The sequence below is a fragment of the Penicillium cosmopolitanum genome (assembly GCF_028827165.1).
Source record: "Penicillium cosmopolitanum strain IBT 29677 chromosome Unknown utg000009l:1.0-9042332.0:1.0-9050551.0, whole genome shotgun sequence".
In the NCBI taxonomy this organism is placed as follows: Eukaryota; Fungi; Ascomycota; class Eurotiomycetes; order Eurotiales; family Aspergillaceae; genus Penicillium; species Penicillium cosmopolitanum.
Window position 1 is genome coordinate 3508360 of NW_026622679.1, and position 25193 is coordinate 3533552.

General features: G+C 50.1%; 11 protein-coding genes across 11 annotated transcripts; 4 read left to right on the plus strand and 7 right to left on the minus strand.

The window, feature by feature from the left end:
• Nucleotides 1–866: 866 nt before the first annotated feature.
• N7509_009426 (putative DUF221 domain protein) lies at nucleotides 867–4638 on the plus strand (the record flags this gene model as incomplete). Its single annotated transcript, XM_056634063.1, is given in 4 exon segments — nucleotides 867–1039; nucleotides 1098–1506; nucleotides 1526–3533; nucleotides 3587–4638. 4 exon segments carry the CDS (start codon nucleotides 867–869, stop codon nucleotides 4636–4638), a joined length of 3642 nt encoding a protein of 1213 aa, XP_056484683.1.
• Nucleotides 4639–4850: 212 nt separating this feature from the next.
• On the minus strand, nucleotides 4851–5699 carry rmt2 (protein-arginine N5-methyltransferase; the record flags this gene model as incomplete). The annotated part of the gene is made up of 1 exon (XM_056634064.1): nucleotides 4851–5699. One exon carries the CDS (start codon nucleotides 5697–5699, stop codon nucleotides 4851–4853), a length of 849 nt encoding a protein of 282 aa, XP_056484684.1.
• Nucleotides 5700–5781: 82 nt separating this feature from the next.
• N7509_009428 (uncharacterized protein) lies at nucleotides 5782–6129 on the minus strand (the record flags this gene model as incomplete). Its single annotated transcript, XM_056634065.1, has 1 exon — nucleotides 5782–6129. One exon carries the CDS (start codon nucleotides 6127–6129, stop codon nucleotides 5782–5784), a length of 348 nt encoding a protein of 115 aa, XP_056484685.1.
• A 447-nt stretch (nucleotides 6130–6576) lies between these two features.
• N7509_009429 (prohibitin subunit PHB2) lies at nucleotides 6577–7664 on the minus strand (the record flags this gene model as incomplete). Its single annotated transcript, XM_056634066.1, is given in 5 exon segments — nucleotides 6577–6900; nucleotides 6964–7184; nucleotides 7198–7317; nucleotides 7381–7449; nucleotides 7502–7664. 5 exon segments carry the CDS (start codon nucleotides 7662–7664, stop codon nucleotides 6577–6579), a joined length of 897 nt encoding a protein of 298 aa, XP_056484686.1.
• A 185-nt stretch (nucleotides 7665–7849) lies between these two features.
• Nucleotides 7850–8792, plus strand: N7509_009430 (putative polyadenylation factor subunit CstF64; the record flags this gene model as incomplete). The annotated part of the gene is made up of 2 exons (XM_056634067.1): nucleotides 7850–7901; nucleotides 7963–8792. 2 exons carry the CDS (start codon nucleotides 7850–7852, stop codon nucleotides 8790–8792), a joined length of 882 nt encoding a protein of 293 aa, XP_056484687.1.
• Nucleotides 8793–9978: 1186 nt separating this feature from the next.
• N7509_009431 (putative SNF2 family helicase) lies at nucleotides 9979–16168 on the plus strand (the record flags this gene model as incomplete). The annotated part of the gene is made up of 3 exons (XM_056634068.1): nucleotides 9979–10254; nucleotides 10624–15815; nucleotides 15880–16168. 3 exons carry the CDS (start codon nucleotides 9979–9981, stop codon nucleotides 16166–16168), a joined length of 5757 nt encoding a protein of 1918 aa, XP_056484688.1.
• Nucleotides 16169–16722: 554 nt separating this feature from the next.
• N7509_009432 (complex I 24 kDa subunit family protein) lies at nucleotides 16723–17711 on the minus strand (the record flags this gene model as incomplete). Its single annotated transcript, XM_056634069.1, has 3 exons — nucleotides 16723–17112; nucleotides 17191–17481; nucleotides 17592–17711. 3 exons carry the CDS (start codon nucleotides 17709–17711, stop codon nucleotides 16723–16725), a joined length of 801 nt encoding a protein of 266 aa, XP_056484689.1.
• A 225-nt stretch (nucleotides 17712–17936) lies between these two features.
• On the minus strand, nucleotides 17937–18497 carry N7509_009433 (uncharacterized protein; the record flags this gene model as incomplete). Its single annotated transcript, XM_056634070.1, has 1 exon — nucleotides 17937–18497. The coding sequence occupies one exon, from the start codon at nucleotides 18495–18497 to the stop codon at nucleotides 17937–17939; it is 561 nt and encodes a 186-aa protein (XP_056484690.1).
• Nucleotides 18498–18822: 325 nt separating this feature from the next.
• On the minus strand, nucleotides 18823–19890 carry aah1 (adenosine deaminase; the record flags this gene model as incomplete). Its single annotated transcript, XM_056634071.1, has 1 exon — nucleotides 18823–19890. One exon carries the CDS (start codon nucleotides 19888–19890, stop codon nucleotides 18823–18825), a length of 1068 nt encoding a protein of 355 aa, XP_056484691.1.
• A 2344-nt stretch (nucleotides 19891–22234) lies between these two features.
• N7509_009435 (uncharacterized protein) lies at nucleotides 22235–23367 on the plus strand (the record flags this gene model as incomplete). The annotated part of the gene is made up of 4 exons (XM_056634072.1): nucleotides 22235–22308; nucleotides 22366–22524; nucleotides 22807–22855; nucleotides 22928–23367. The coding sequence occupies exons 1-4, from the start codon at nucleotides 22297–22299 to the stop codon at nucleotides 23365–23367; spliced, it is 660 nt and encodes a 219-aa protein (XP_056484692.1). The 5' UTR covers nucleotides 22235–22296.
• Nucleotides 23368–23768: 401 nt separating this feature from the next.
• Nucleotides 23769–25068, minus strand: N7509_009436 (L-threonylcarbamoyladenylate synthase; the record flags this gene model as incomplete). The annotated part of the gene is made up of 2 exons (XM_056634073.1): nucleotides 23769–24839; nucleotides 24886–25068. 2 exons carry the CDS (start codon nucleotides 25066–25068, stop codon nucleotides 23769–23771), a joined length of 1254 nt encoding a protein of 417 aa, XP_056484693.1.
• Between the last annotated feature and the right edge of the window lie 125 nt (nucleotides 25069–25193).

The window sequence follows — 25193 nt, forward strand, 5'->3', positions numbered from 1 at the left end:
AGTATAAACCAGCTCCGAGCAACGTGACAATGAGACGTCCCGATTGGGAGTGAAGAGTGGCTTGTGTCCCTGAAAGACACATGCCACCGCCACCGCCACTCCAGGTCAACCAATCACAATCGTCCAATCGTCCAATCATTCAATGGCGCCTTCCCCTTTCCGATGTGTTTACCCATTTAAGTGCTGAGGGTCCACAAAGTAGAGCGCAACAGGAGAATCTTCGGGGTTCAAGTTCGGATCGAACTTGGAAGAGTTCTTTCCACTTACTATTAAGCGATGCACCAAGTGGGAACCTTCATATTTGTCTGCCTTCACAACCTGATCTCCTTGGCTGATCGCTCCCGGGAAAAAAGAAACAAGCCAACGCTACTGCAATCTCGCTGAAGCCGCCGGGATCTGCTTGGCTGTTTCACCAGGCGCCTGATGTCATCCCACATCCGATCGGCGCATCCACGATTCCTCCAATCATCCCTGTCCTCGCTTTGGCAGACAAACTTGGCAGGCTGCTATCAGTCCGTTGGGCGCCAGCTCAAACACCAATACACCACCAGCCACTGTTGTCATTGTGTCACGGACAAAGACCGCGCTTTTGAACCATAGGGCCACTCCACCGCCGATCACCCCCCTTCCCCGTTCATCCATTGGCGCCTTTGTTTTTCCATGCTCTTTTCTCTTGTTTCTTGTTTCTGCTCCCTCAACACTTGCTTCCTCCCCAGATCATGCTGAACCCCTCGAATCTCCCGAAAGTACGATTTGACCTGGGAGACACCTGCTAAGGAGTACGCCAGATGCTCCTGGGGACGACCCCATAAAAACACATCCTCTCACGTTTTTCTACCCCGGCATCAAATTCACCGCCGATCATCATGACCCTGAGCTCCGAGCTTGAACAGGCTCTGGAGCATACGGGCGGCCATGGCAAAACGGGCTCCGGGGTCTCGATTCAGACATTTCTGGCCTCGCTGGCGACGGCCATGGTCGTCTTTGCGGTCGAAGTCTTATGCTTCATGCTGCTGAAAGGGAAACTGACCCGCATTTAGTATGTGTTGGCCGGTGAAGAAATTATGGAACCATTAAGCTAATCCTCTCCTGCGCAGCCAACCCCGTACTTACCTAGTTCCTGATCGTGAACGAACATCGCCATCACCACCGGGTCTCTTTCGCTGGATTGGCCCGGTGTTTCGAACCTCCAGCTCCGAATTCATTCAGAAATGTGGGCTCGATGCTTACTTCTTCCTCCGATATTTACGAATGCTGCTGAAAATATTCTTCCCTCTCGGAGTTTTGATTTTACCGGTGCTGCTTCCTCTGAACCGTGTCGGTGGAAAGGGCAAGACTTCTATGAATGGCACCGAGAATGGCAATCACTGGGATGTGTCTGGTCTGGATCAACTCGCCTGGGGCAATGTGAAACCCGAGCACACCAATCGATATTGGGCACACCTAGTCATGGCCGTCATCGTGGTTTTCTACGTTTGCGCAATCTTTTTTCGACGAACTTCGCGGGTATATTCGCATGCGACAGGCCTATATGACCTCCCCACAGCACCGACTACGTGCCTCAGCAACCACCGTTCTGGTAACCGCTATCCCACCAAGCTGGCTCAATATCGAATCACTGGATAACCTGTTCGATGTTTTCCCAGGCGGTGTTCGAAATATATGGATCAATCGCAACTTTGATGACTTAAATGAGAAAGTGAAAGAACGGAATGAACTCGCCTTGAAACTCGAAGCGGGAGAAACGGATCTTATTGTCAAATGCAAGAAGGCCGCGCTCAAAAAAGCCAAGGCTGAAGCCAAACGCGCTGGCAAGAGCAAATCGAAGGTGGTGGATCGCGAGAAGGAAGCCACAGACCAACGCGCATCCCAGATGGCCATGGGGCCTGGTGTCAGTTCTGGTAACCCTCACCAAGCTCATACACTCAGTGAAATTCTGCACCGAAAACCAGAAGGTGCAGAAGGTCATTCGAGAAACGAGTCGGCAGAAAGTGCACGAGTTGGTGGTGTCTTCAATCCTGCCCTTGCAGCAGCTGGGGCTGTCGGGTTAGGTGTTGAGAAGCTGGGCAAGACTGTCCTGGGCGGTTTCAAGAAGGTCGAGAATGGTCTGGATGGCAAATTGACTCGGACTGGGGGCTTTGTAGCCACTGACGATGATACGGGAGCAGGGGGAAGAAATGCGCCCTCCATAAACGAGGAGGATTCCCCAACCGATCAGGTCATGGCCGGGCCCATGCACTCCGTTCCTGCCCCCCGAACCCCCGAAGATCAGACATCGCAATCCACATTCCCCGAACGCACAGCACCACCGAAGCGACCCTCCTGGAAATCCCGTGTCTCCTCCCATCGATCTAAAGGCTCTGTGCCGGAGCCTGATGAATATCCACTCACAGCCCCGGATACGCCCGCCGAGGATTCCCATCGGCGCGGCTCTGCGAAAACCAAAGGTAGCAAAGACAAGAGCAAGCGCAAGAGCCTCAAAGAAGGAGAGAAAGTTGAGGGCGAAGAATATCCGGTTGCTTATAACGAAGATTTCGAGAACGAGGACTATGGAGAACCAGTCTGGGAAAAGTACATTCGAGCAAAGGACCGAGACACTATGCGCCTTCCCATCTTCGGGTGGAAGTGGATGCCATCTCTCTGGTTGCTTGGTAAGAAGGTCGACACCATTGATCATTGTCGAAAGGAGCTGGCTCGTTTGAATCTGGAGATCGAAGTTGATCAGCAAAATCCGGAGCGATTCCCGCTGATGAACTCGGCATTCATTCAATTCAACCACCAAGTTGCTGCGCATATGGCCTGTCAAGCAGTTGCTCACCACGTGCCCAAACAGATGGCACCCCGTGTCGTGGAGATTTCTCCCGACGATGTCATCTGGGATAACATGTCTATCAAGTGGTGGGAGCGGTACCTGCGCACATTCGGAATCGTCATTCTGGTTTGTGCTATGGTTGTTGGCTGGGCCTTCCCCGTTGCCTTTACCGGTCTCCTCTCACAATTGTCATATCTCAAGAACACATTCACATGGTTAGAGTGGCTGAGCAAACTCCCAGACTGGTTCATTTCTGCCATTCAGGGTATCCTCCCGGCCCTCTTCTTGGCCATTCTCATGGCACTCCTTCCCTTGATTCTTCGATTCCTCAGTCGCACCCAGGGTCTCCACACGGGCATGGCTATTGAGTTGACTGTACAAAACTATTTCTTCGCATTCCTGTTCGTGCAGCTTTTCTTGGTTGTCACCATCGCCTCCAGTTTTTCCGCGATTCTCGAAAACATCACCAACGTGACCAGCTGGCCCGAGCTCTTGGCTCAGAATATTCCCAAGTCTAGCAACTACTTTTTCTCCTACATGATTCTTCAAGCGATGTCTGTGAGCGCTGGTGCGCTTGTCCAAATCTTCGGTTTGATCAGCTGGTTCATCCTCGCTCCCATCCTGGACTCCACCGCTAGAAAGAAGTGGGCTCGAACGACCAACTTGAATCAAATGCAATGGGGTACATTTTTCCCGGTTTATACCACATTAGCATCTATCGGTAAGTCAACCTGCTATATAGAGAATAACATGACCGACTAACGTTTCTTTTAGGACTGATTTATTGCGTTGTTGCCCCTCTTATTTTGGTTTTCAACATTATCACATTCAGCCTTTTCTGGTTCGTCTATCGGTATAACACTTTGTATGTCACAAAGTTCCGCTTCGATACCGGTGGTCTTCTTTTCCCTCGTGCCATTAACCAGCTCTTCACCGGCCTTTACGTGATGGAGGTGTGCCTGATTGGATTATTCTTCCTCGTCCGAGACGACAAGGGCGACGTTGCTTGCGAAGGCCAGGCTATTTGCATGATTATCGTCCTCATCCTGACTGCCGGGTATCAAATTCTTCTCAATGAGGCGTTTGGTCCTCTCCTTAGATACCTGCCTATCACGCTAGAAGATGCGGCGATTAAACGTGATGAGGAGTTCGAGCGTGCCCAGCATGCCCGCCTAGGCTTGACTGTTGATGATGATGATGACGACGAGGATGAAGAAAACGATGTCAAGAGTCTCGAGCGTCGTCTATCCGAGCATGAACGCCAAGAACGTCACGAGGGTCAAAATGAGAAGGATATTGAGCTGAAGAGCCTTGATACCGACAGAGATGGTCGCAAAAACAAACTCGCGGGGGGCCTACTATCCACACCTAAGCTCGGCAAAAAGCGGCCATCCTGGGCGGACCGTTCCCCGAAGGCCAATCGGAGGTCTAAATACTTTGGCGTCAATTCAGCCACCGCAAGCCCGACTATCAAGAATCTCCGAGAAAAGATGGCACAGGATGCCGAGTCCCAAGGGCCGGAAGCCAACAAGATGGGCCAGGCTCTGTTCGCCGGTATTCACGACGAATTGGAAGATCTCACCCCCGATGAACGTGATCAGCTAGTACAACGCGCTTTCCAACACGAGGCTCTCCGTGCTAAACGGCCCGTGATCTGGATTCCTCGTGATGACACTGGAGTCAGCAATGACGAGGTGTATCGAACACAGCGATTCAGCAAACATATCTGGATCAGCAATGAATACCAAGCACTTGATGGGAAGTGCCGGACGATATTCAGTCGCAGTCCGCCCGACTTTTCCGAGGTGGACTTGATCCAGTTGTAATTTATTGCATTCCATGAGCGTTTGTTTTACTTGGAGGACTTTCTTGTTTTCTTCTTTTCTTCTTGCATAGCATATTTTGAGCGTCACATACTTTGTCTCATAAAAACAATCATTTCCCTGGTGGGAATCTATACCATGGCAACACTGCCCAGGCTTTAAACCTCTCGTAACTCGTAGATCAAACTTCCTTCAGCGCACACCCCCTCAATCCCTCAATCCATGAATCGACACAGCGGCAGACGATAGTTGTCGACCACCCAGTAAGCCCGCTTCACACCTTTCCACTCACCATCCAACTTAGGCACAGGAATATCCTCCCAATCAACATCAAACCCAGCCTCAAACAAATCCATCTCAGCAACCTTCTGATAGACATCATAGGAGATCTGGCGATCCGCGCCCATCCCATTGAAGAACCCCCACTTACCTCCCTCCTGCTCAAGCAACCCAATGACCTGCTCAGAAAAGAAGCCCCGGAAATCCGCATAAGACTCGGCAAAGGTATCATAGTAGATCGCATCAAAGGTAACACCCTCACCCACAAGCCCAGGCAGAATATCCTGCCACCTACCCTCGTGAATAGTGACACCGGGCTTAGAATCCCAACCACGCTTCTTCATCTCAGCGACAACATCCGCATGCGCCTCGATAATATGGTGCTCGGAGGGTTCCCTTTCCTGGAAAAACCCATCCACAATCCCCATACCGTGCCCAATATTAAGCACCTTCAACCCAGGCCGCGGGAGCAGCGCGACGGCAGATTTCTTCATGATATCACTCTCCCACTCCATCATGACGCCATTCTGATCCGAGTCCAGAATCTTGTCCTCTTGGATATTCAAGTTCGAGTCGAGGTATCGCGCATTCGTGACGCCGGGGTTGGCCTCTTCGGCTTCGGCTTCGGTCGTTGCGAGAATTGATGCTGCTTGTTCGGCGGATACTTCGACTAACTCGGGCGCTGTTTCGTCGTCGGCTTGAGCCCCGCTCTCTTTCACGTCGTCTTCTTCGTCGTCCTCGTCTTCTGAGAGCTCCTCGTACCCGTCTAATCGGTTGAGAAGCATTTCCGCACGCACGCCTGCGTCAACGATTAGGTCATATAACTCTGTTGCGCCGATGCGACGCGCAAGACAGCCGGGCGTTTCGTCATTGTTGTCTCAGGTCGTTCCAAATAGCGCCTTCCTCGAGCAAGAGCTTGACAGTGTTGACGCCGGACTTGATAGTCTCGGGGTCGATTGGTGGTTTAGCTGCGCCATTGGTGTCGGTCTCTGTCTCGTCGGTTTCGGGTTCGCAGGCCGCAATTGCGGAGTGGAGGGGTGTGTAGCCTGTCTCGGGGTCTTTAACGTTTGCGGCGTCCGGGAGAGCGGATTGTGTGCGGGTGAGACGGCGGAGTTTTGCGAAATCGTGCTGTGAGGAGGCGAGGAGGATTTCTTGGACATCTAGGTCGACGTCGATTTGGCCGAAGGTTATCTCGGGTCCTTCTGCGTCAGTCATTTTGGTGGTGGGGTTCTGGGGGGTTGGGTGTTAGTTTAGCGGGGAATTGGACGTGGAAGCGATGAAAGGGTGTCAATTATGTTCTTGGTTTACTAGTACTCACCGAGTGGTCCTCGAATTAGGTATATTTAAGACCTTGGGAATGTATGTGACTGAATATCAAAAAGTGGCGGGCGATCAAAAAAAGTTGGTGGAGACCTGCTCGCCGCCTTCGTCCCCGCGTCAGATGGAATGCGTGCATGAGAATATGCTTGGATTATCTATCTCTACGGCATTGGAGGGGTTTGGAGCTTGGAATAATACAAGAATAATGCATACCTAATTCGAACTTGAAGAAAAATGAGAGAAGAATCAAATGGAAGAGAAGAGACCGTGTCCCGATGCTCTGATAAAGCTATTTGTACATGATTTGACGATTTGACCACTCCGGCGCCCAATTAATGTGATTTATTTGTTCTCATCGCTCCCCGAGTTGACGTTCAGGCCGAGACCCTCGTTATCCAGGTACAGCTTGTTCTTGCCGCCGTTCTCCTGGATGATCTGGGCGATCTGGCGGGCGTTCTCGATCTTGCGCAGCTCAATATAACTCTTGCTCTTCTTGATAGCGTCACCAATCAGCTCGGCGGAGCGGGCCTCACCCTGGGCGCGGACAATGAAGGCCTGCTTCTCTTGGCGGGCCTTGTCGACCAGGAAGGCGGCACGCTGGGCGTCCTGCTGGGCCACTTGCTTGGCCTCGACAGCGGCGGTGAATTCGGGGGAGAAGGTCAGGTGCTGTGGAGCGCATACATGTTAGCTAAATTCCATCTCCATTTGGAAGCACAGGGTATTTCATACAGTCAGGGAGACATCGTCCAGAGCGATGTTGAAGCGAGCGGCACGGCGAGCCAAGTTCTCGCGGACCAGACGGGCGACGTTCTCACGTTGGGTAATCAGCTGGCTGGCGTTGAACTGAGCCACAACGCTCTTCAGGACCTCGTTAACAATTGAGGGAAGCACACGCTCGTCAAAGTCTTGACCGAGGGTACGGCAGATCTGGCAGTGCGTCCACACGGGGTCTGGACAGAACACGGCAGGTGATGTTGACCATCTGCAAATCCTTGGTGCCGGTCAAGGAGGCAATGTTGCGCGGTTTCGCGCGGACATCGTAGATGATGGGGGTCTCGAGCCAGGGAATCTGAATGTGGGTTCCTGTGATAATGCCGAGATGTTAGACCAGCTCGTCGTGCTAGCTTTCCCGGGGAATCGGCTTACCTTCGGCGTAGATCTCCTTCCGCACACCACTTACTCGCGAGTACTTGATAGCACGGTGACCACCATCAACTGTGAATTTTGTCAAAAGCTGAATCGATCGAGCATGGTATAGATTGCATACCGTTGAAAAGAGAGTTGGAAGCTGCCCAGGTACCGACACCAAGCAGGATGAGAGTACCGGCCAGACCAAAGCTGCCACGACCACCACCTCCGGGGAAACCGCCCTTGCGCTTTTGCAACATGAGCTGCACGCGCTCCCAAGCCTCTCGTTGATTCTGAGACATGATGTGTGAGTGTGAATAGAGACGGGGTGTTGGTTGAGTGGATGCGTCCGGGAAGGTTGCAGAGCAAAGGTCAGCAGTAGGCGGTGAGATATAAAGTCCGGCAGAATCATCTTTCACAAGTTAGCTGGGCGAGACTCGTCCTTCCTTCTTCAATCACTCGACCCTGTCGCCATCATCTAACAAACATGGCGCCAGATCGCTCAGGAAAGAGTGTGTTCCTGGGGAATATCCCCTACAGTGCGTACAATCCACAGGAATTTGGAACCTTTGTTGCCTATGCTAACTCAATGTGCTTTAGACCTCACCGAGGAGCAAGTCAAAGACATCCTCACCACAGCAGGCACTGTCACAAAGTTTCGCCTTATGATGAACCCCGAGACCGGAAAACCAAAAGGATATGGATTCGCCGACTTCGCCGACGCCGACGCTGCAGCTTCAGCCGTGCGCAACCTAAACGACTACGAGATCATGGGCCGCAAGATTCGGGTCGACTGGCCGCATAACAATGAAAAAGACTCAGTACCTACAGACTATCCGGAAGATTCGCAACCCATGGCACAAGACCCATCGCAACAGATGCAACAAATCCCCGGATCTGTACCCCTCCCTCCTCTTCCGCCAGGAGTTGAAGTCCCGGCCCATCTCGAAACCCCAGGTGTCATTTCTCACACCCTTGCAACTCTTTCACCAGACCGTCTCCTCGATGTCCTCACCCAAATGAAGGCTCTCGCAGTGGCTGACCCTGCTCGCGCAACAGAGCTCCTGCGCCAAGCTCCCCAGCTCGCGTTTGCGATCTTCCAGGCCATGCTGCTGATGAACCTGGTGGAATATCAACTCCTGGGATCAATTGTGGAACAAGCATCCCAGCCAGCGCCGCCTCCTCAAGCTGCACCACAGTACCAAGGATACGGAGCTATGCCAGGTCAAATTGGGACTCCCCCTGTGGCTGGCGGACCTTTCGCCCCGCCTCCACCGCAGCAACAAGCTGCTCCTCAGATCCCAAACCAAGATGAACTTCTGCAGCAGGTTCTTAGCATGCCACAGGCTGCAATTGATGCCCTGCCTCCAAACGAGAGGAATCAGATTATGATCCTCCGCCAGCAGTTGATGCAGGGCGGTATGCGGTAATCGCAACTGAGCTTCGACAATAGGAGCGCGAGGAGAACCAATCGAAATATAATCACCAAATACCCGAAAATTCCTCAGAAACCTGAAAGACAGAACGAAACCATCCTTCATTTTCCGCTACTCCATTCCTCCACCGAACCTGGCCCCGAAAAACCTATCTCGCCTCCCCCTCAATGCATCCATCGGAGAGCTGTCTTCCTATTTGAATGACGTCTGGACCTATCTTGCTTTTTCTCCACTGGATAACTTTTGCCACGGCGAAGGACGGCGCAACTGGAGTTGTCTGTTTCAATCATAACATTCCGCATATCAGCTATTTTACTGTCCGAATACTTTACAATATGAAATCTACAATTTAAATGTTAACTCCGAGGATTAAACCCTTTATCCATGTATTGCTGATCATTATGCGGCGTCCCGTCTTTGCCGTTCAAATGCTTGACTTCAGAAACGACTGTTTGTGATTGACAATGCATAGTCCTGACAAACAGTTAAATGCAATCATAGTAGGTTTGTGTGTGCATGATTATTTCGAATATTCATTCTCCCAAGATAATTGATTACTGCACTCTCTTATTAAAATGCATGATACTGGTTTTCTAGATCAAAGGTCACAGATAAGTTATAACTAGTGAAGGAAGAAGGTGTTTTGTGACCAAAGGAACACACATCATGGAGAAAAGGAAAATATTTTGTGATTAATCAAAAGATGGCCATAAACTGCAAGAATACAATAGTTACGATGCCCGCCAACCTTTCAGCACACTGTTGCGGAGACGGGGCGTCACGTCACGTACTATGATTAAATACACGCACCCTTACCCCGGGACATTAACTGCCACGCCCCACTTCCCTCACCTTCTCACTTTCCACGCACATTTGAATCTTGACCACGCACACCTACCTACCAACACACTACACGTGACCAGTAGTGCCCTCAAAGGCATCTATCCCAGGTATGACCAACATAAGAGAACTGAAAGCCATATGAGACAGAAAAAGAGGATCAGACCGAGGGCTCAGTCCCTTTGGTCTTGAGTCTCTCTTTCAATTCTGTCTTCAGAGCAAAGGAGGTCGCAGTTGGATCTTGTCGCTGACGCTACTATACTAGACCTCCGAGAATTTGCAAAGAACAGGCAAAGAGTTTCTTGCTAGAGGCTCTAGCCTGTGTACCCGCCGCGCAAAGATGGCGCACCGCGAAGAGGCTATGTATCCGGAGGAGATGAGAGGGTCATCCTCTTCGGACAAAACCTACTTCGACTACGACCTGCCTCCCCTGTATCACATCGAAGACATCTTCGTAGACTTGACTCAAAATGCATTGTCGCATGATCTTGGAGATGCTTTGAGAATTCTGAAGGATCGACCTTTGCGTGTTGCAACCGTGTGTTCGGGTACTGAGAGCCCGCTGTTGGCTATGAACATGGTCAAGAAAGGCGAGTATCAAGTCATCCCTAATATTGTTCCCTGCCTTGCGAGATGTACATAGTTCTGACCACGCTCGGTGCAGCCCTTGAGAAGCTCCAAACTGGCTTGGACCTGGAATATGAACATGTCTTCAGTTGTGAGATTGTTGCTTACCGACAAGCGTACATTGAACGCACCTGCCGCCCCCCACTCCTCTTCCGAGATGTTCAAGATCTGGCAGAGCCAAAGGCGTAGGCAGTCCAAAGCCTTGAATTGATCTTGTGAAGATTTCTCACATCTTATAGATACACGGCCTATGGGTCCCTCGCGGAAGTACCCGGTAACGTTGATCTTTTGATCGCCGGTACTTCCTGCGTGGACTTTTCGACCCTGAACAATAGCAAAAAGGACCTCACTAAAACAGGCGAAAAAAGGCGAATCCTCAAAAACATTCTTCGGCCTTTTGGACTACGTGGCAGAGCACAAGCCTTCAATTCTTATCTTGGAGAATGTGAAAGCCAAGCAGCAGATTTGGGACGCCATGGCGGACTGCTACAACGACCTTGGTTATGCAACAGAGATCATCGATGTTGACACCAAGAACTTCTATCTACCTCAAACACGCCAGCGGAAGTACATGGTGTGCATCAGGAAGGAGAATGATCCCAAGGGAATAGTTGAGCAGAAACTTACCCAGGTAAAGGCCCTGGTCAACAGTCTGAAGCGACAAGCAAGTTGCCCGGGCGGATTCTTCTTGCTCGACGAGAACAGCAAACAGATGAACCAGATCGTTAACGATCGCGACCTTGTGACGAAAAAGAAAAACGGCCATTCCGACTGGGGCAAAGCACAGGAATTGCACCGAAAACAGCGTCAGGTGTATCATCTCGGTCAGAAAAAGCCCATTAGCAATACCGGGTCAAAAATGAATGCCCCAAAAGGACCCGACTTTTACATGCATACGTGGTTCAATTCACGAGGTGAACGAGAAAAGGACCTCCTTGATATCATATTCTTGAAAGGCATAACACCCATCGGCCGTGATAGCATTTCATTTGACATGAACTTCAAGGAGAGATGGATGAATATCTCACAAGCTGTCGATCGACAGAGAGAGGGGAACAAAGGATTCGGCATTGTGGCATGCATAACACCGAAGGGCATTCCTTTCTGCTCTACTCGTGGTGGTCCACTTACAGGACAAGAGGCGCTTGCAATGCAAGGGCTGCCACTTTCGCAAATGATCTTCACTCGAGAGACACAAGAACAACTTCAAGAGCTGGCCGGAAATGCAATGACTTCGACTGTTGTCTGCGCAGTCACATTGGCGACGCTTATCCATGGCCATCATTTTTTGAAGGAGAGAGAAACAATCGATCCTGAAAACAAAGAGAAGACGAATGCTTTAGACCCTGAAACAGAGCTCAAGAAAGCAAAGTTTGACCAGGAAGAAATGTTTTTCAGTGAGGTTGCAAAGCCCGAAGAGGTTGCAGACCCCGCAGAACAGGTGTCTAACCTGTGCAATGATATCGAAAAGCTGCGAAGGTGGGCATGTAGTAGTTCCCGATACTGCTATTGTGAAAAGCAATCAGAGACGCAGTCAAAAATCTTCATGTGTGATCTTTGTGGACACACCACATGCGACTCCTGTAACAGGGACCCTCCTCATGGTCCAACGACCATGGCCTCAATCCAGCGCCTTGAACCACTTGAATTCATCAAGAACTTGCGAAGAGACCTCCCGATGAGACTCTGCCTGCAGGGGCTCGATGGAAGTATGTTTGATCAATTTCTCGAATCGACCCCGAGTGAGCACGGCAGTATCGACATCAATGATGGCGCAAGCGAAGGCGAAGAAAGCAACGGAGAAAAATATGGCAAGACGGTACCCGGCAGAAAGACAGGAAAATGCAAAAGAAGCAACACCAAAAAAGCCACCGTCGGAAAGGGCGTCGCCAGGAAGACCGTTGGCAACGAGACCACTAGCACCAGAAACAGCAATATTATCCCCCGACCCGATGATCGCCAGAAATACAGAAGTGTGATTGGAGCTGCTGTCACAGACACCGTTCACTTTGTTAACATTGAGCGTGCTGAATCCTGGACTGTCTTTTACGAAGGACCTAATAGCACGCTGCAGCTAGTAATCGGCAGACAATCAATCCAGTGGCTTTTCTTCGCTAAGCCGCCAGCCGACTACCCTGCCCGATGCTTGCTCCGAGAGATATTTGCAAAACCGATTGCAAAAATGACACCAAAAATGATACCAGATCGAACGATTCTTCAAGGTCGGTGGAAGATTAGCCAACCAATCAGTACTCAATCGTCGGTCACGATCAGTCGTTATGAGACGCAAAGCGGATTGAGCACTCAGCTTCCTGTATACCCTGTACGCTGTGGAGTTTCTGAAAAATCCGTTGCCGACGAAAAGGTTTGTGAAAGGATCTCGGTGAAGTCAAATGGAAATGAAAATTTGACGGATCTATGTGGCGCCTACGAGCTTTTGCCTAACTGCGGAACGGCTTTTGGCTCCCTTTACAAGAAGATAGAGACCAAGGCGAGAACAGATGGATACGAGGATAGACCGATCTTCCTCTTCTTTGATCCCTTGAAATGCAGCGACACTAAACATGATTCGTTTGTATTTGCGTTTGAGCATAATCGCATTTCTGGATATGCGCCTCGCATTACAATTGCCGAATTATCTCATGAATGGAGACCAGAGAGTGTCACAGCTACCGACAAGCCTGTCAACCTTTTCTATCGATCATGGCTAGCTAAGCCAGAGGTTAGCCTGATAGATATCATCGACTCCGAAGTGTCATGTCAACCATTGATTCCTCGGCCGACTGTGAATTTTGGTGGTGGAGAAAACAGCCATGATTACAGCCGTCTACTGATTGCCAGCGGTCCCACGGCAGTTCTTAATATTCCGCACCTGGACTCCATAGTATGGAAACACCATAATATTGAAAGATTCCCTGAGATACTGAAAGAAGCTGCCTGGGCTTTTGAAAGATCCTCTTTACAGATGGGGCTTGAGGGATGGAGAGACGTCACTGTCGATGGAGATATTCAGCACCAACACGGTACGATCTGCGAAATTTGCCATCCTAAAATGCCTGAGCCCGGAAACAATCAAGAAGCAATTGCATACGAGCGCCTAATCAAGACCAAGTGGCCAAAATGGATTATTCGAACTCGCGAGCTCGAAAATGGCAAGCGAGAACTCCAATTCGCTCTCAACATTCGGGCCATGGCTCACACAGCCTGTCAAAATATGCTTCCTTTGCTGAAAGGCAAGACCCCTCAGATCAGCTGGCGCCTCGAGCCGAACTACTTCGACGTGGGCAGAAAATACCATGGGAAGTTCCGGCTCAAGAATACCGAGGAGGTCTCTCCTCGCAGGGGTCTTCCGGCTTTTCTTCGCAAAGAGCAACAAAGATCGTTGGATTGGATGATTGACCAGGAAAGACCAAACATTGACCCGTTCGTCGAGATGGAAGTGAATGAAGCCCCATTTCCCGCACTCGCCTGGCGTGCTGAAGTCAAAGTTACTGTTGAGACGGTTATTCGAGGCGGTCTCTGCGCCGATGAGGTCGGCTTCGGTAAAACGGCGCTCATCCTTGGATTGATTTCCAGCCAGTGGGATAATGGGTGGAATGTCAGAATTCCCAATGCACAGCCTGGACTGAAGAAAACCAATGCAACTATCATCATCGCCCCGTCGAACATAATCGGGCAGTGGTTAGAAGAGACCGAGAAATTTCTCACAAAGGACTATCGGATAAAGAACTTTGTTGTTGATATTCGAACGAGTGCCGACTTCAAAAATCCGAAGGGTCAAAGGAAGAGAATGTCCCAGATTGAAGGGGCCAGAATCGTTCTTGTGAGCCTCGGTGCTCTGAAGGAACCTAAATCTGTCGAGTTTCTGAAGAAATACAGGTGGGTTCGGCTTGTCATCGATGAATACCATCTTCTATGGGGCAACCAGAAGGAATCCCAATCGGAAGCCATACTTTGTCTACAAGCCTACTCGAAATGGATTTTGTCAGGTACACCAGGGCTCGAGGACTTTGCTGATATCAAGACAATTGCGAGGCTACTTGGGGCACACCTGGGGATTGACGACGATGGTGATATCAAATCAACCAACAAGCGATTGGTTTACACCCGAGACCAGTACTCCCACTTGCAAAAACTTGAGAAGTTCCAACCCATTCACAGCGAGTTCTGGTACAAGAACCGACGGAGCCATGCCCAAGGGTTTCTTGATCGATTTGCGCGCCAGAATCATGTCGAGGAAAGGATTGAATTTGATACCTTCTATGACGGCTTCCCGCAATCTACAGATGAACGACATGTGTATCAGATCCTTGAAAAACATCTTAAGGATCTGGAAAGTGGCAATCTTTCCGACAAGAGCAACCAGTTACCTCCTAGCCTACGAGATTGTTTGGAAGAACTCAAGAAGTGTGCCGGAGAGGCAGGCGGATACGAGCATGCACCTTTGCTCTGCTCTCTCTCAGCCACATTCACAAGCTCGCCCTACAGGTTTGAAATCTGCCAATACAGAAGGAAAGAGTCCGAAGACAGGTTTAAGATGAACTGGAAAGAATTGCGGGAGGAGTGCAAAGACTTCATGAAAAGGTACGACAAGTTTCACAAGGGCTTATCCAAGGACTTTTCCCAGTTGGTCATGGCGAAATTACAAGATAAAGATGGAATTTGTGGATTCGGGGATCCAGAACTCTCAATTCGCGTGACTGGGATCCTTGGGTATCTGCTGAAGTCAATCCACGACATCCAGCATGGAGGTAAAGTCGTGGCGATGGAAGATGAGAATGAAGAGAATCAACAGAATGAACAGGTCGGTCAGGTTGAACTTGCAGATGGGGAAAATGAGGCAGAAGATGAGGAAGAACGCCCGGTCGATGATGAGAGACATGACGAGGAAGAAAATTCTCGCGAGGGCAAGCAAGGCCCTCCTCGCATTCCTTTTCCCAAAGAAGTCACTGATCAAATTGTACGTCGGTTTGAGCATTTGGCCAACATTAACCAAGATATCCGATTCTGGACCACAGCTTGTCGACTACACCCCAACCAAGATGGGCCAGTTGAGGAAACCTGCCAGTGCGCATCTTGTCCGGAAATGATCAAAAAATCGGCAATCATCATCTTGCGATCATGCGGACATATTCTTTGCGAGACGTGCTTGGGTAAGGTCCAACATGGGACGTGCCGGGTCAGTCGATGCTCAGGGTCAGCAGCATTATCCGACCAGTGTCGACTAGAGGACTTCCGAGTCGGAAAGAACAAGAAAGACAAAGAAGTTGTGTCGAAGTACAGTTCGAAGTTGCGAAAGCTCACCCAGATCATTGAGGAGTCCCCTCCGGATGATCAGGTGTTGGTGTTCTGCCAATATGAGCCTATGTTCGAGATGATCAAAAGCTTGCTCCAGGACAAATTGAAAGACAACTTTGAGTGTATCTGTGCAAAGGGTAAAACAGTGGTCAGCTCGATTGAGACATTCAAGAAGAAGCAGGGCAAAGCGAAGGACTTCAAATTCAACAAAGTTCTTATTTTGCTTCTTGGGGGTGAGGACATGGCTGGGCAGTAAGTGAATTCGGAAGTGAAGAAGCATTGAAATGAAGTTGAACTAACAGAAGATGTTTTCCAGGAATCTCCAGTGCGCAAATCATGTTATTTTTGTCAATCCTCGCCTGGCCGAAACCCATGTCCAGTGGAAAGATGATATGGAACAAGCCATCGGTCGTGTCCGTCGTCCCGGACAGACTAAGCAAGTCTACGTGCATCACTTGATAGCTGAGGAAACTGCAGATGTTACCGTCCTCGAGAAGTGGGAAGGCCACGTCGTACGCAGAAAGGACCCCATCTTCGCGCCAGTGAAGAGACCAAGCGACGACTGGTTGGGAGAAGGGCGGCGTGTCCGTCAAAGAACCAGCTAAGACGCGACCAAGCTGCTATCCTATGGCGATCCTTGAGCGTACATGATGAGAAGTTCATCGAGAATGGTGTAGTGTTTAGGTAGTATCATTTTGAAAGCGGAGAAAGGTCTGAAGAGTCTGGAAGCAGTGATTAGTACAAAGTATGTTGTGAGATGAATCGAACTGTGAAATAAATCGAGTTGAAGTATCTTGTCGCTTTCAGTTTCCCACAAACCGTAATCTCATTAGACAATGGCCTCGCCTTACCTTTGAAACCATTACAAGCTTAGAACAAATATCCCATGGAAGAAAAATTAAAGAGATTGAACTGCATTGATGCCTATAGTGACTCAACAGATCTGCTCCCAAAAAGCAGGAGCCACGTACTGTACATGGTAAAAGAACAAAGGGGCGCTTGGTAGGAAACCCGACTTGTCTTCTATCCTTTTCGCTCCGCATCGAAAGCGCCGGGCCCGACCAAAGTAGAAGCCCTCATTATGAGAAAAAAAAAGGAAACTCATTCCGTCAGGAAAATAAAAAACAAATAACAGTGGGGCGTTGCTTAGATGGCCCCTCTATTGCTGCGGTTGCTCGTCCAGGGCGTTGTCCTTGCGCATCATCGTCTCCGGGTTCCAGACAGGGGGCTCGGCCAGGTTGGTCAGGCCGGCGCTGTTCTCGCAGGTGCCGCGGCCGCTCAGAGGGCCGGGGGCTGGGACCTTGGTGCCGGTGGTGGAGGCGGAGTCCTTGAGCGCGGTCAAGAGGGTCTTGATGGACTCGGGGGTCAGGTCCTCGTAGTAATCATCGTTGATCTGGACCATGGGGGCGTTGACGCAGGCGCCGAGGCACTCGACCTCAATGTAGGTGAAGAGACCGTCCTCGGTGGTATGGCCTGGGGTGATGCCGAGGTGCTCGTTGATGGCCTTGACGATGGCGTCGCTGCCGCAGCCGCCGAGTTGGCAGGGAGTCTGTTGTGAGGAAGCCAATTGTTAGATTCTGGTGACCGGAAGTGACGGGGAGGTAGATGTGAGGTTCCTGGGACTTACGGTTGTGCAGATCTGCAAGAAGTACTTGCCGACGGGGTCGCGGTTGTACATGGTGTAGAAAGTTGCAACCTCGTAAACACGCATGGGGGGCATCTCGAGCATGCGGGCAACCTCGTTCATGACGCTGATGCTGGTGAAGCCGTGTTGACGCTGGCCGAGATCCAGGAGGGGCATGACGGCGGCTTTCTTGTACTGGGGAGGGTAGCGCTTGAGGATCTCATCGGCAAGCGTGAGGTTCTGGTCGGAAAACTTGAAGGGAAGGGAAGGGTTGTTGGTCGGCTTGTTGCGGTGCTGTTCAATTGAGTTGAGATTAGTCGATTGGCCTTCTTGGGACAATGTTCGAAGGGGGTCTGGAGTAGCCCATGCTAGCCAGAACGGAGGGGTTTCGAAAGATCACGTACGATCATCAGGACATCGCTGCACCGTTGGGGAGCGGCGGAAAAGGATCTGTAGGGGGTAGGAGTAGGGAATTGGCGCAGGGCGCGAGTGGCGCGCGAAACGGGGAACAGTTTCGAGGCCATTGTGGGAGAGGATTGGGGGGGTTAGAGGTAGTAGAGTGACGGAGTGAAGATGGAAGAAGAAGCGGATGAAGTTGGAGTTGGGCTTTGCGGGTGGCTGACCAATCAGCGTCGACAGATTACTTCCACCTTGACCCTCCACTCTTTTCCCCTACACTCTACACTCCTCACATTATCACAATGTTATGATACCATTGGTATTGACCGCAACTAAATGCAGTGCTTCTATTACACATTCTCCATTCGATACACCTCATAGGCGACTTCCTCATACGGGTGCGCATCGACTAGGGCATCCACTGCGCTAAGCATCACCTCACGTCCCAAACACATCACCTCGATCCGAGCCTCCTCGCACTTCTCCACGATGCCCACTGCCCCGATCGCCGGATTTGCACCATCATTGGGAAGGAACTGGCCTGTTCCGATGGTCTGGAAGCAGCATTTGGTATATTTTCCACCTGGGAATGAGCCCGCGCCCGTCGCGAAGATAGCCTCTTTGCAGGTCTCCGCGTTCTCGGTCGGCACGAAGAAAACGAGTTTGTAGCGATCTGCAGGAGCACCTGAGTCCTTTCCGGTCTCGCCAGAGTGAGGCGTAGATGTAGACATCTTTCGGTCGGACACCACGGCAAGGCCTGTGCTGCGTAGTGCAGATGTTCTAGTAGACGTAGCACCCGATCGGCTCGGTGGAATGTGAGCTTTGCGCAATGGATATGAGGCGTAGTGGACGAGCTGATGCCGATTGGGAGCTCTGGCGATAGGCCAGGTCGAGAGGAGAAGCCGGGACATGCGGGGTGGTCCAACCTGCCTGGTCGGTTGCAGGGATTGTGGTTGTCGTCTTGGTTCAAACTTGCTGACCTATAGTTATGTTCTCGGTGCCAGATTCCCGAGGCATCAATATGAAACTTGGTGAACAAGACACTTTTACTGAGAATGTAATGGAAAATATAATGATATATTCATTGAATTCGCCAATCGACACCTTTCTATCTCGAATGTATAGGTTGAAAATATGGAATAAGGGTGGTATATACATAAAATGTTGAATCACCGGGTATCAGATATGTCAATCACCATCACAATCATATCACATAGTAGCTCTGCCAGTACGCACTTATACCTCCGCGAACATGTGCTGCTTCACATGGCTCTCAATCTTCTCCAGCAGCTCCGCCTTGCGTGAATCCTCAATCCAGCTCTGCTGCACGCTGTTCTCCGCAATGATCCGCCACTCCAGAACCGACAACTTATGAGCCTCTTGCACCGCGCAGTAATTATCCAGGATATACCCGCCAAAGTAAGCCGGATCATCACTGTTAATTGAAAACTTGACTCCAGCCTCCAGGAAGCGACGGATAGGAACATGTTCCACCGATGGAACGCAGCGCAGCCGCACATTCGACAGCGGACACACAGTCAACAAAGTCCCCTCCCTCGCAACACGCTTCATCAATTCCGGATCCTCAATCAGGCGAATCCCATGATCGATACGGGTAGCGCCGAGTTCCAGTGCTGTGCTAATATAGGTCGGGTCACCCTCTTCACCAGCATGCGCAGTGAGTGGAATACCCTTCTGCACGGCATCGGCATATTGGGCCCGGAACATGTCCTTGGGCGGACCAACCTCGGTAGAAGACCAACCAAGACCATGCACGGCACCCGCTTCAAAGTGGCCGCTAGAAATGAACTTCTCGTAGACATCCGCGGCAGAGGAAACAGGCAGATGGCGCACGAAACAGAGGATCAGCCGCGTGCTGACACCCAATTCGCTTTCGGCGCGCTTGCAGCCCTGGGAGAACCCGTTGACGACGGTCTCGTAGGGGATACCCCGGTCAATGTGGACCTGCGGGTCGAAGAAGACTTCAGCGTGGTGGACGCCGTCTGCGTGGGCTTTGCTGAAATACCACCAGGCGAGATCGGCGAAGTCGGCCTCGTTCATCAGGACAGCCATTCCTTGAAAGTAGAAGGCAAGGAAGTCGTCCAGGGAGCTGAAGTGGTCATATCGGGCTGTCAGGGCGGCGATGGAGCCGTAGGCTGGGTTTGTTGCTGGGTCTGGGAGAGTGATGTTGTTGCGCTCGGCCAGGGTGAAGATCAACTCTGGTGACATGCAGCCTTCCAGATGAACGTGGTGTTCACATTTGGGAAGGCCATGGAGGAAGTCGTGGAGCGGAGATCTGCACATTGTGAAATATGAAGTAGATTGAAACTTGAGAGATGAAAAAGCAGCCCAAGGGTAGAATATTTGGATTTGGATTTGGATTTGAACTTGTACGTGTACTTATGGGGCGGGTGGGTTTGCCTATTTGGTCCGCCGCCGAGATGAGGATTTGAATGCCCCCGAGATATTCAGTTTTAGGTGGCATGTGGGTAATTTGTTCTCGTAATTGGGCGGGGCCGTGGCTCTGGTTTCTTATCTCGACATCCACTTGTTTCCCCGCCCAAACCCAGTGAATACTGGCTCAGGCACGTCGATAAGCTTTGTCTTAGTTGGCTCGGAGGTCTCCGAATGACCTCCACGGTTGCAGACCGGCTGCATTAGCTGGGTCTACTCCGCATAGACTGAACTGGAAAGTCCAGGAGAGTATGCAGGGTATTGAAGCTATTTATTTACAATCAGATTCTCCATCATTAAACACTATGGCAGCCAATCTGATAGGTATCACAACGTCCTATTAGATCAGGTGCCGATACCGATTCGATGATTCTGTATTTCTGAGAAGACTGGACCTGTGTCAGAATTCTACATCCGCCTCCCTTGATAAAGGTCCTGTTCTAGTACAGCAGACGACATGACAAAATTCGGTGGGTTTGCTCTTCGAAGGTGTATCGAAGCAACCCCGTGGGATCCCATGACAGTTCGCTATGATAAGTCGCAACATGGGACTTTTTGCATCGATCTGTTGGTGTAATTATTTGAGTGCCCGGGCGGCCGTTTTCAATAGCATTGCCTCTATGATGGCAGTACTACTTGGATAGTATCGATGAATATATCATTTACGTGGTTTTTGAAGAATTTTCTTACGCCGCTGCTGCCCATTTATTTTTTCTTCTTATACAATTCTTTTACTCTTTTCTTCGGAAGGATGGATATGGAAAAGAGGGAAAGGGAGAGATAAAGCCAAAGGGTGTAGAGCGAAGGACTAATATAAAGGCTGGTAACAAGCGCCCAGGCCAGCAACCCCAACTTTGAAGGTATTCTGAAAATAGAAGGCGAGGTTGCGATTTTACTGCGGGCTCAGTATATGGTGGGGGAGAAAACTAGTCCGTTAAATGATGATCTTCACCAAGTTTCAACAGCACTTGAACATGACTAATTCTCAAGGATAATTGGGCGCTTAAATCAAACCCTGAACCTTGTCCAATCAGCATTTGTCTTCCAATAAATTTTTAGCTGTTCCTGAATTGCTATGGTTATAAAGTCATATATTTCGTCACAACCATGAGTTGCACACTCATACTTGTAAATTTAGTTCATACTACCAGTATTTATCACTTATGAAGGTGTTTTTTTGAGTGTTCCTATGCTGTTTGGCAAAGATAATGGTGTCTTAGAATCCAAAGTTTGTATCACATGACCACCTTAGAGAATGGTTCTCCCAGTAGATCGGGTAGGCCACGGCAGTCCAGATTTATGCCACTGACGCGCTGACCTTCGAATTTCCACCCGCGCCTTCGGAAGGTGGAAAGCTTCCAGCGGAATGTGGGGGATTCGCCCCTTGAGAGCCCACACCATAAACTCTGGGGAGAGCTTAAATTCCCAGTAGAAAAGGGTCTCATAATTTCACTTCATGGGCTTCTTCAACTTGAATAAACCGCAGAAACTATCACGATTTTTTTTTCAGGCTAGTTATAAAATTACAGATAAAACTACAGATAAAACTACAGATCCGCATCTTCTGACAAACAACTTATCTCAACGTTACCAACGTTGCCAACACATCGAGTCTCCGGGGGGAAATCTGATTCCCCAGTTCGAATACCCGGAAGTGCCCATCGCCAGTGCTCGATGCCGCCGCTGTGCCCCGCCACGCTGCTAAAAAAAAGGCAAAAATCGATATTAGGCTAACAACTATTCAATTGTGTACATTTTTGATTAGGGTCTACGCTGGTAGACGATCAAATGCAACACAATACGATATCTTCGATCCCTCTAGAGGGATCGAAAGTGGCGAGTATCATCAGCTGCAACATAGCTTGCATTTCGCTGGCTACTTCTGGCGTTTGTGCTCGGGTGATAGCCCAGATATACGCACATCGTTTTGATGTCGATGACGGTACGTTGCTCCGGTATTGAAACGGGTTATGGTTTCCTTAGGCTCATCTTCCATGATCCAGGTTTTTTACTACTAAGCTGGGTAAGCAATGCCAGCAAAACAACGAACATTCATACCGGACACTTCTAATGTGGCCATTGTCGATAACCCACTAGATATTTGCCTTTGTTTTATGTTTTATCTCCATGTGGAGTGAGTCATGGATTTCCTATCTAAGCCTCCCAGTTAATCACGTATCTCATCGCTGTATAGTGACTCGCTACGGCTATGGAAGGCAATTTGCACTTATCGAGGATGACCTGGCGAAGGTGACTATGATATTGAAGGTATTGAATCAAATCGAGCTCGCATAGTCCTTTCTATAGCTGACAAATGCTATATAGCTTGATTTCGTTCTCGAAATCTCTTATCTCATCTCCTTAGCGTCGATAAAGATCTCTTTCTGTCTTTTATACTTCAAGGTATTCTCGATTACCAAATTCAGGTGGTTATACTACTTGGTCATTGCGATCGTGACCTGCCAATTTATCGAAGAATTATTTGTTGTTATTTTTCAATGTTCACCGGTCAGCAAGCTTTTCCACCCTACAACAGTAGCGGGCAGCTGTATCGATCTTTATGTTTTCTTCTACATCTCCTTCGGTACGAGGCTGGCTACTGACGCCCTTCTTTTTATTTTACCTATCCCCCATGTGCTAAGGCTTCAAATGCCTATCGGTGTAAAAGCTGGCCTGGTAGTGATGTTCGGTTTGGGATTGCTGTAAGTTATTACCTATCCTCTCTTGGTTTTTCTCTTTGTGGGATCTGCTCTAAGTATGATACAGGGTTTGTGTAACGAGCATAGTTCGCGTCACCTATATACGACATTTTGCGGTGGATCTTACTTGTTAGCTTTCCTCCCCCTTGCATCCTTTCTCTCTCTATTCTCTGACTAATTCTCGCCAGGGAACCTTGTAGAGGCCTTGAATTGGTCGTCCGTCGAGGTTTGCGTTGCCATCTTTATCGCATGCATTCCATCCCTCCGATATCTCGTTGCTCGAACCTGTCCTATACTTCAAAAGACATTAGGTCTAGGGAGCAGCCATAAGCCAACCCAAGAGACGGATACTCTAAAAGCCAGTCCAGTGGACCAGAATTATTTCACTCTTCCTATAGCAGTGAAACCCTCAGGGCCCCGTGACTGCTTCCCTTTGCCATCGCCGTTAGTAGAGGATGGCATCACTCCGATGATTGATATGAGTGGCGGCCTGGAGCCGGACGTAACAGAGCCGGTAGTCAGCATATCTCAGCCAGCTGAGCCACATCTACGGACGATGGATTATGTGGGACTTACAGAGCTTTCTTTGGCCATCAAGCGCCCTGTTAGAGGGGAAGGTCAACTTTAAAGCGTTGCGAGGAGTATGATGGATCGGGAGAGAAGAACAATCAAACTGGGAATGTCATGGGATCTTCCACTAGGAGAAAGATGGAAAATTGCAGAATATCTTGTGCAGGAGCGTCAGATGGACGCTCAGATGTTGATTAACATCGGTTTTGTTTATGCCGATAAATACGCTGGGCACCTGTATGGATGAAAGTAAGAATCGACTGGCACATTTTGGCTCATGCAAGCTAGTAGGCCTAGTGTGTTCACCCCATGGAGATGTGTATTTGGAATTTCCATGACTTCCTGTCTATTGGGATTGATATCAACGCTGAAAAATGTACAAGAAATCCATATTTCTCCTTCTATCTGCAACCCAAGTAGTCATGTATGTAGAAATCCGGAAAGCCAAAGTCATTCCATTTAAATCTTCAATTCAGACCCTGCCGCCTTGCGAAGTCTATTCATAACGGCAGCAGCAAGATCTCCATCCCGATCGTTAATGCCTTCCACATAGATCACATCAACGTCGAATTCATCCAACTCCCGCAGCGCAGCAAATAGACCATGAGCAATAGACTCCGTCTCCGAGCCAAGGTGGTAATCATACGCCATCTTGGTCCGACTATTCGAGCTACCGGTCTGCTGCACGGGTATAGGGAAACTAGTCAAGTTATCAATGGCCGCACCATCAACCGGTTTCACCGTGCTAGCAATCACATCATCCGGAGCAAGACCAAGGCCCTTTTTCCAGTTTCTCGTGCGCACAATACCGATGGTGTGCGCGCCGACAGCCGAGTCGGACAGATCTTTCCGAACACGTTTCGTGACGCCCTCTTCCTTGGACTCGCTTCCGAAGAGAATGACTCGCGCCTTTGGCGAGTAGTGTCGATATTTCATGCCGGGGGCCCGAGGAATGTCCTTGATATCCAGTGTGCCGTCCTTGTACGCAACGGTGACATTTTCCCACCCCGCGCACTGGCGCAGCTCGTCGATACCTATTCCGCCTGGTCGAAGGATAGCGGGTGGAGAGCAGAGACCGTCGACGACGGTGCTTTCGACTCCGACGCCTGAGGCCCCGCCGTCGAGAATTAGGTCGATGCGGCTCTTCAGGTCGTGGTGGACGTGCTGCGCTGTTGTGGGCGAGGGCTTTGTCGAGGCATTGGCTGAGGGTGCGGCGAGGGGCCGGTCCGTTGCATGAATTAGGAGGCGGGCTAGTGGGGATGAGGGCATGCGTGCGCCAAAGGTTGTTAGTTTGGAGGTTACCTCCGGCGCGAGTTCGGAGCCTGACGGGTTAGGCAAGATGATTGTTAGGGGACCGGGCCAGAAGCGGTCGATGAGGGGCTTGTAGATTTCTGGAATCGAGATGCGGGGAGTCTTTGCAGTGCTGGGACTGCTTGAGGCTGGGTTGAGTAGGCGGTCCAGCATCTCTAGTGAGTCGATGTGGATGATCAGCGGGTTATCAGATGGTCGTTGCTTGGCTTTATAGATGCCCTGGACGGCGGTGCTGCGTGTCGCATCGGCACCTGAGACCGTAGACGGTCTCCGTGGGAAATGCGACGGGGATATCGCTGGTGCGGAGGAGGTTGGCGGCTTCTTCGACGGCTTTGGATTCGGGCGTGGAGTTCTTGCGCTCGTCGGCCCACCATTCTGATAGTGAACGTGAGCCCGGGCCGGAGTTTAGTCGCTGCACGGAGACGACTCTTGTGTCGGAGGTGGCCATTGTGGTAAAGTTGAGACGGCTGGCTAGTCTGCACTGACTGCTGCCAGCGAGGATTCGGGAAAACAGCAGTTTGATATGTAGTATGATGTATTTGAGGGAGAGGAACCGAGGAGGGGGGTCAATGA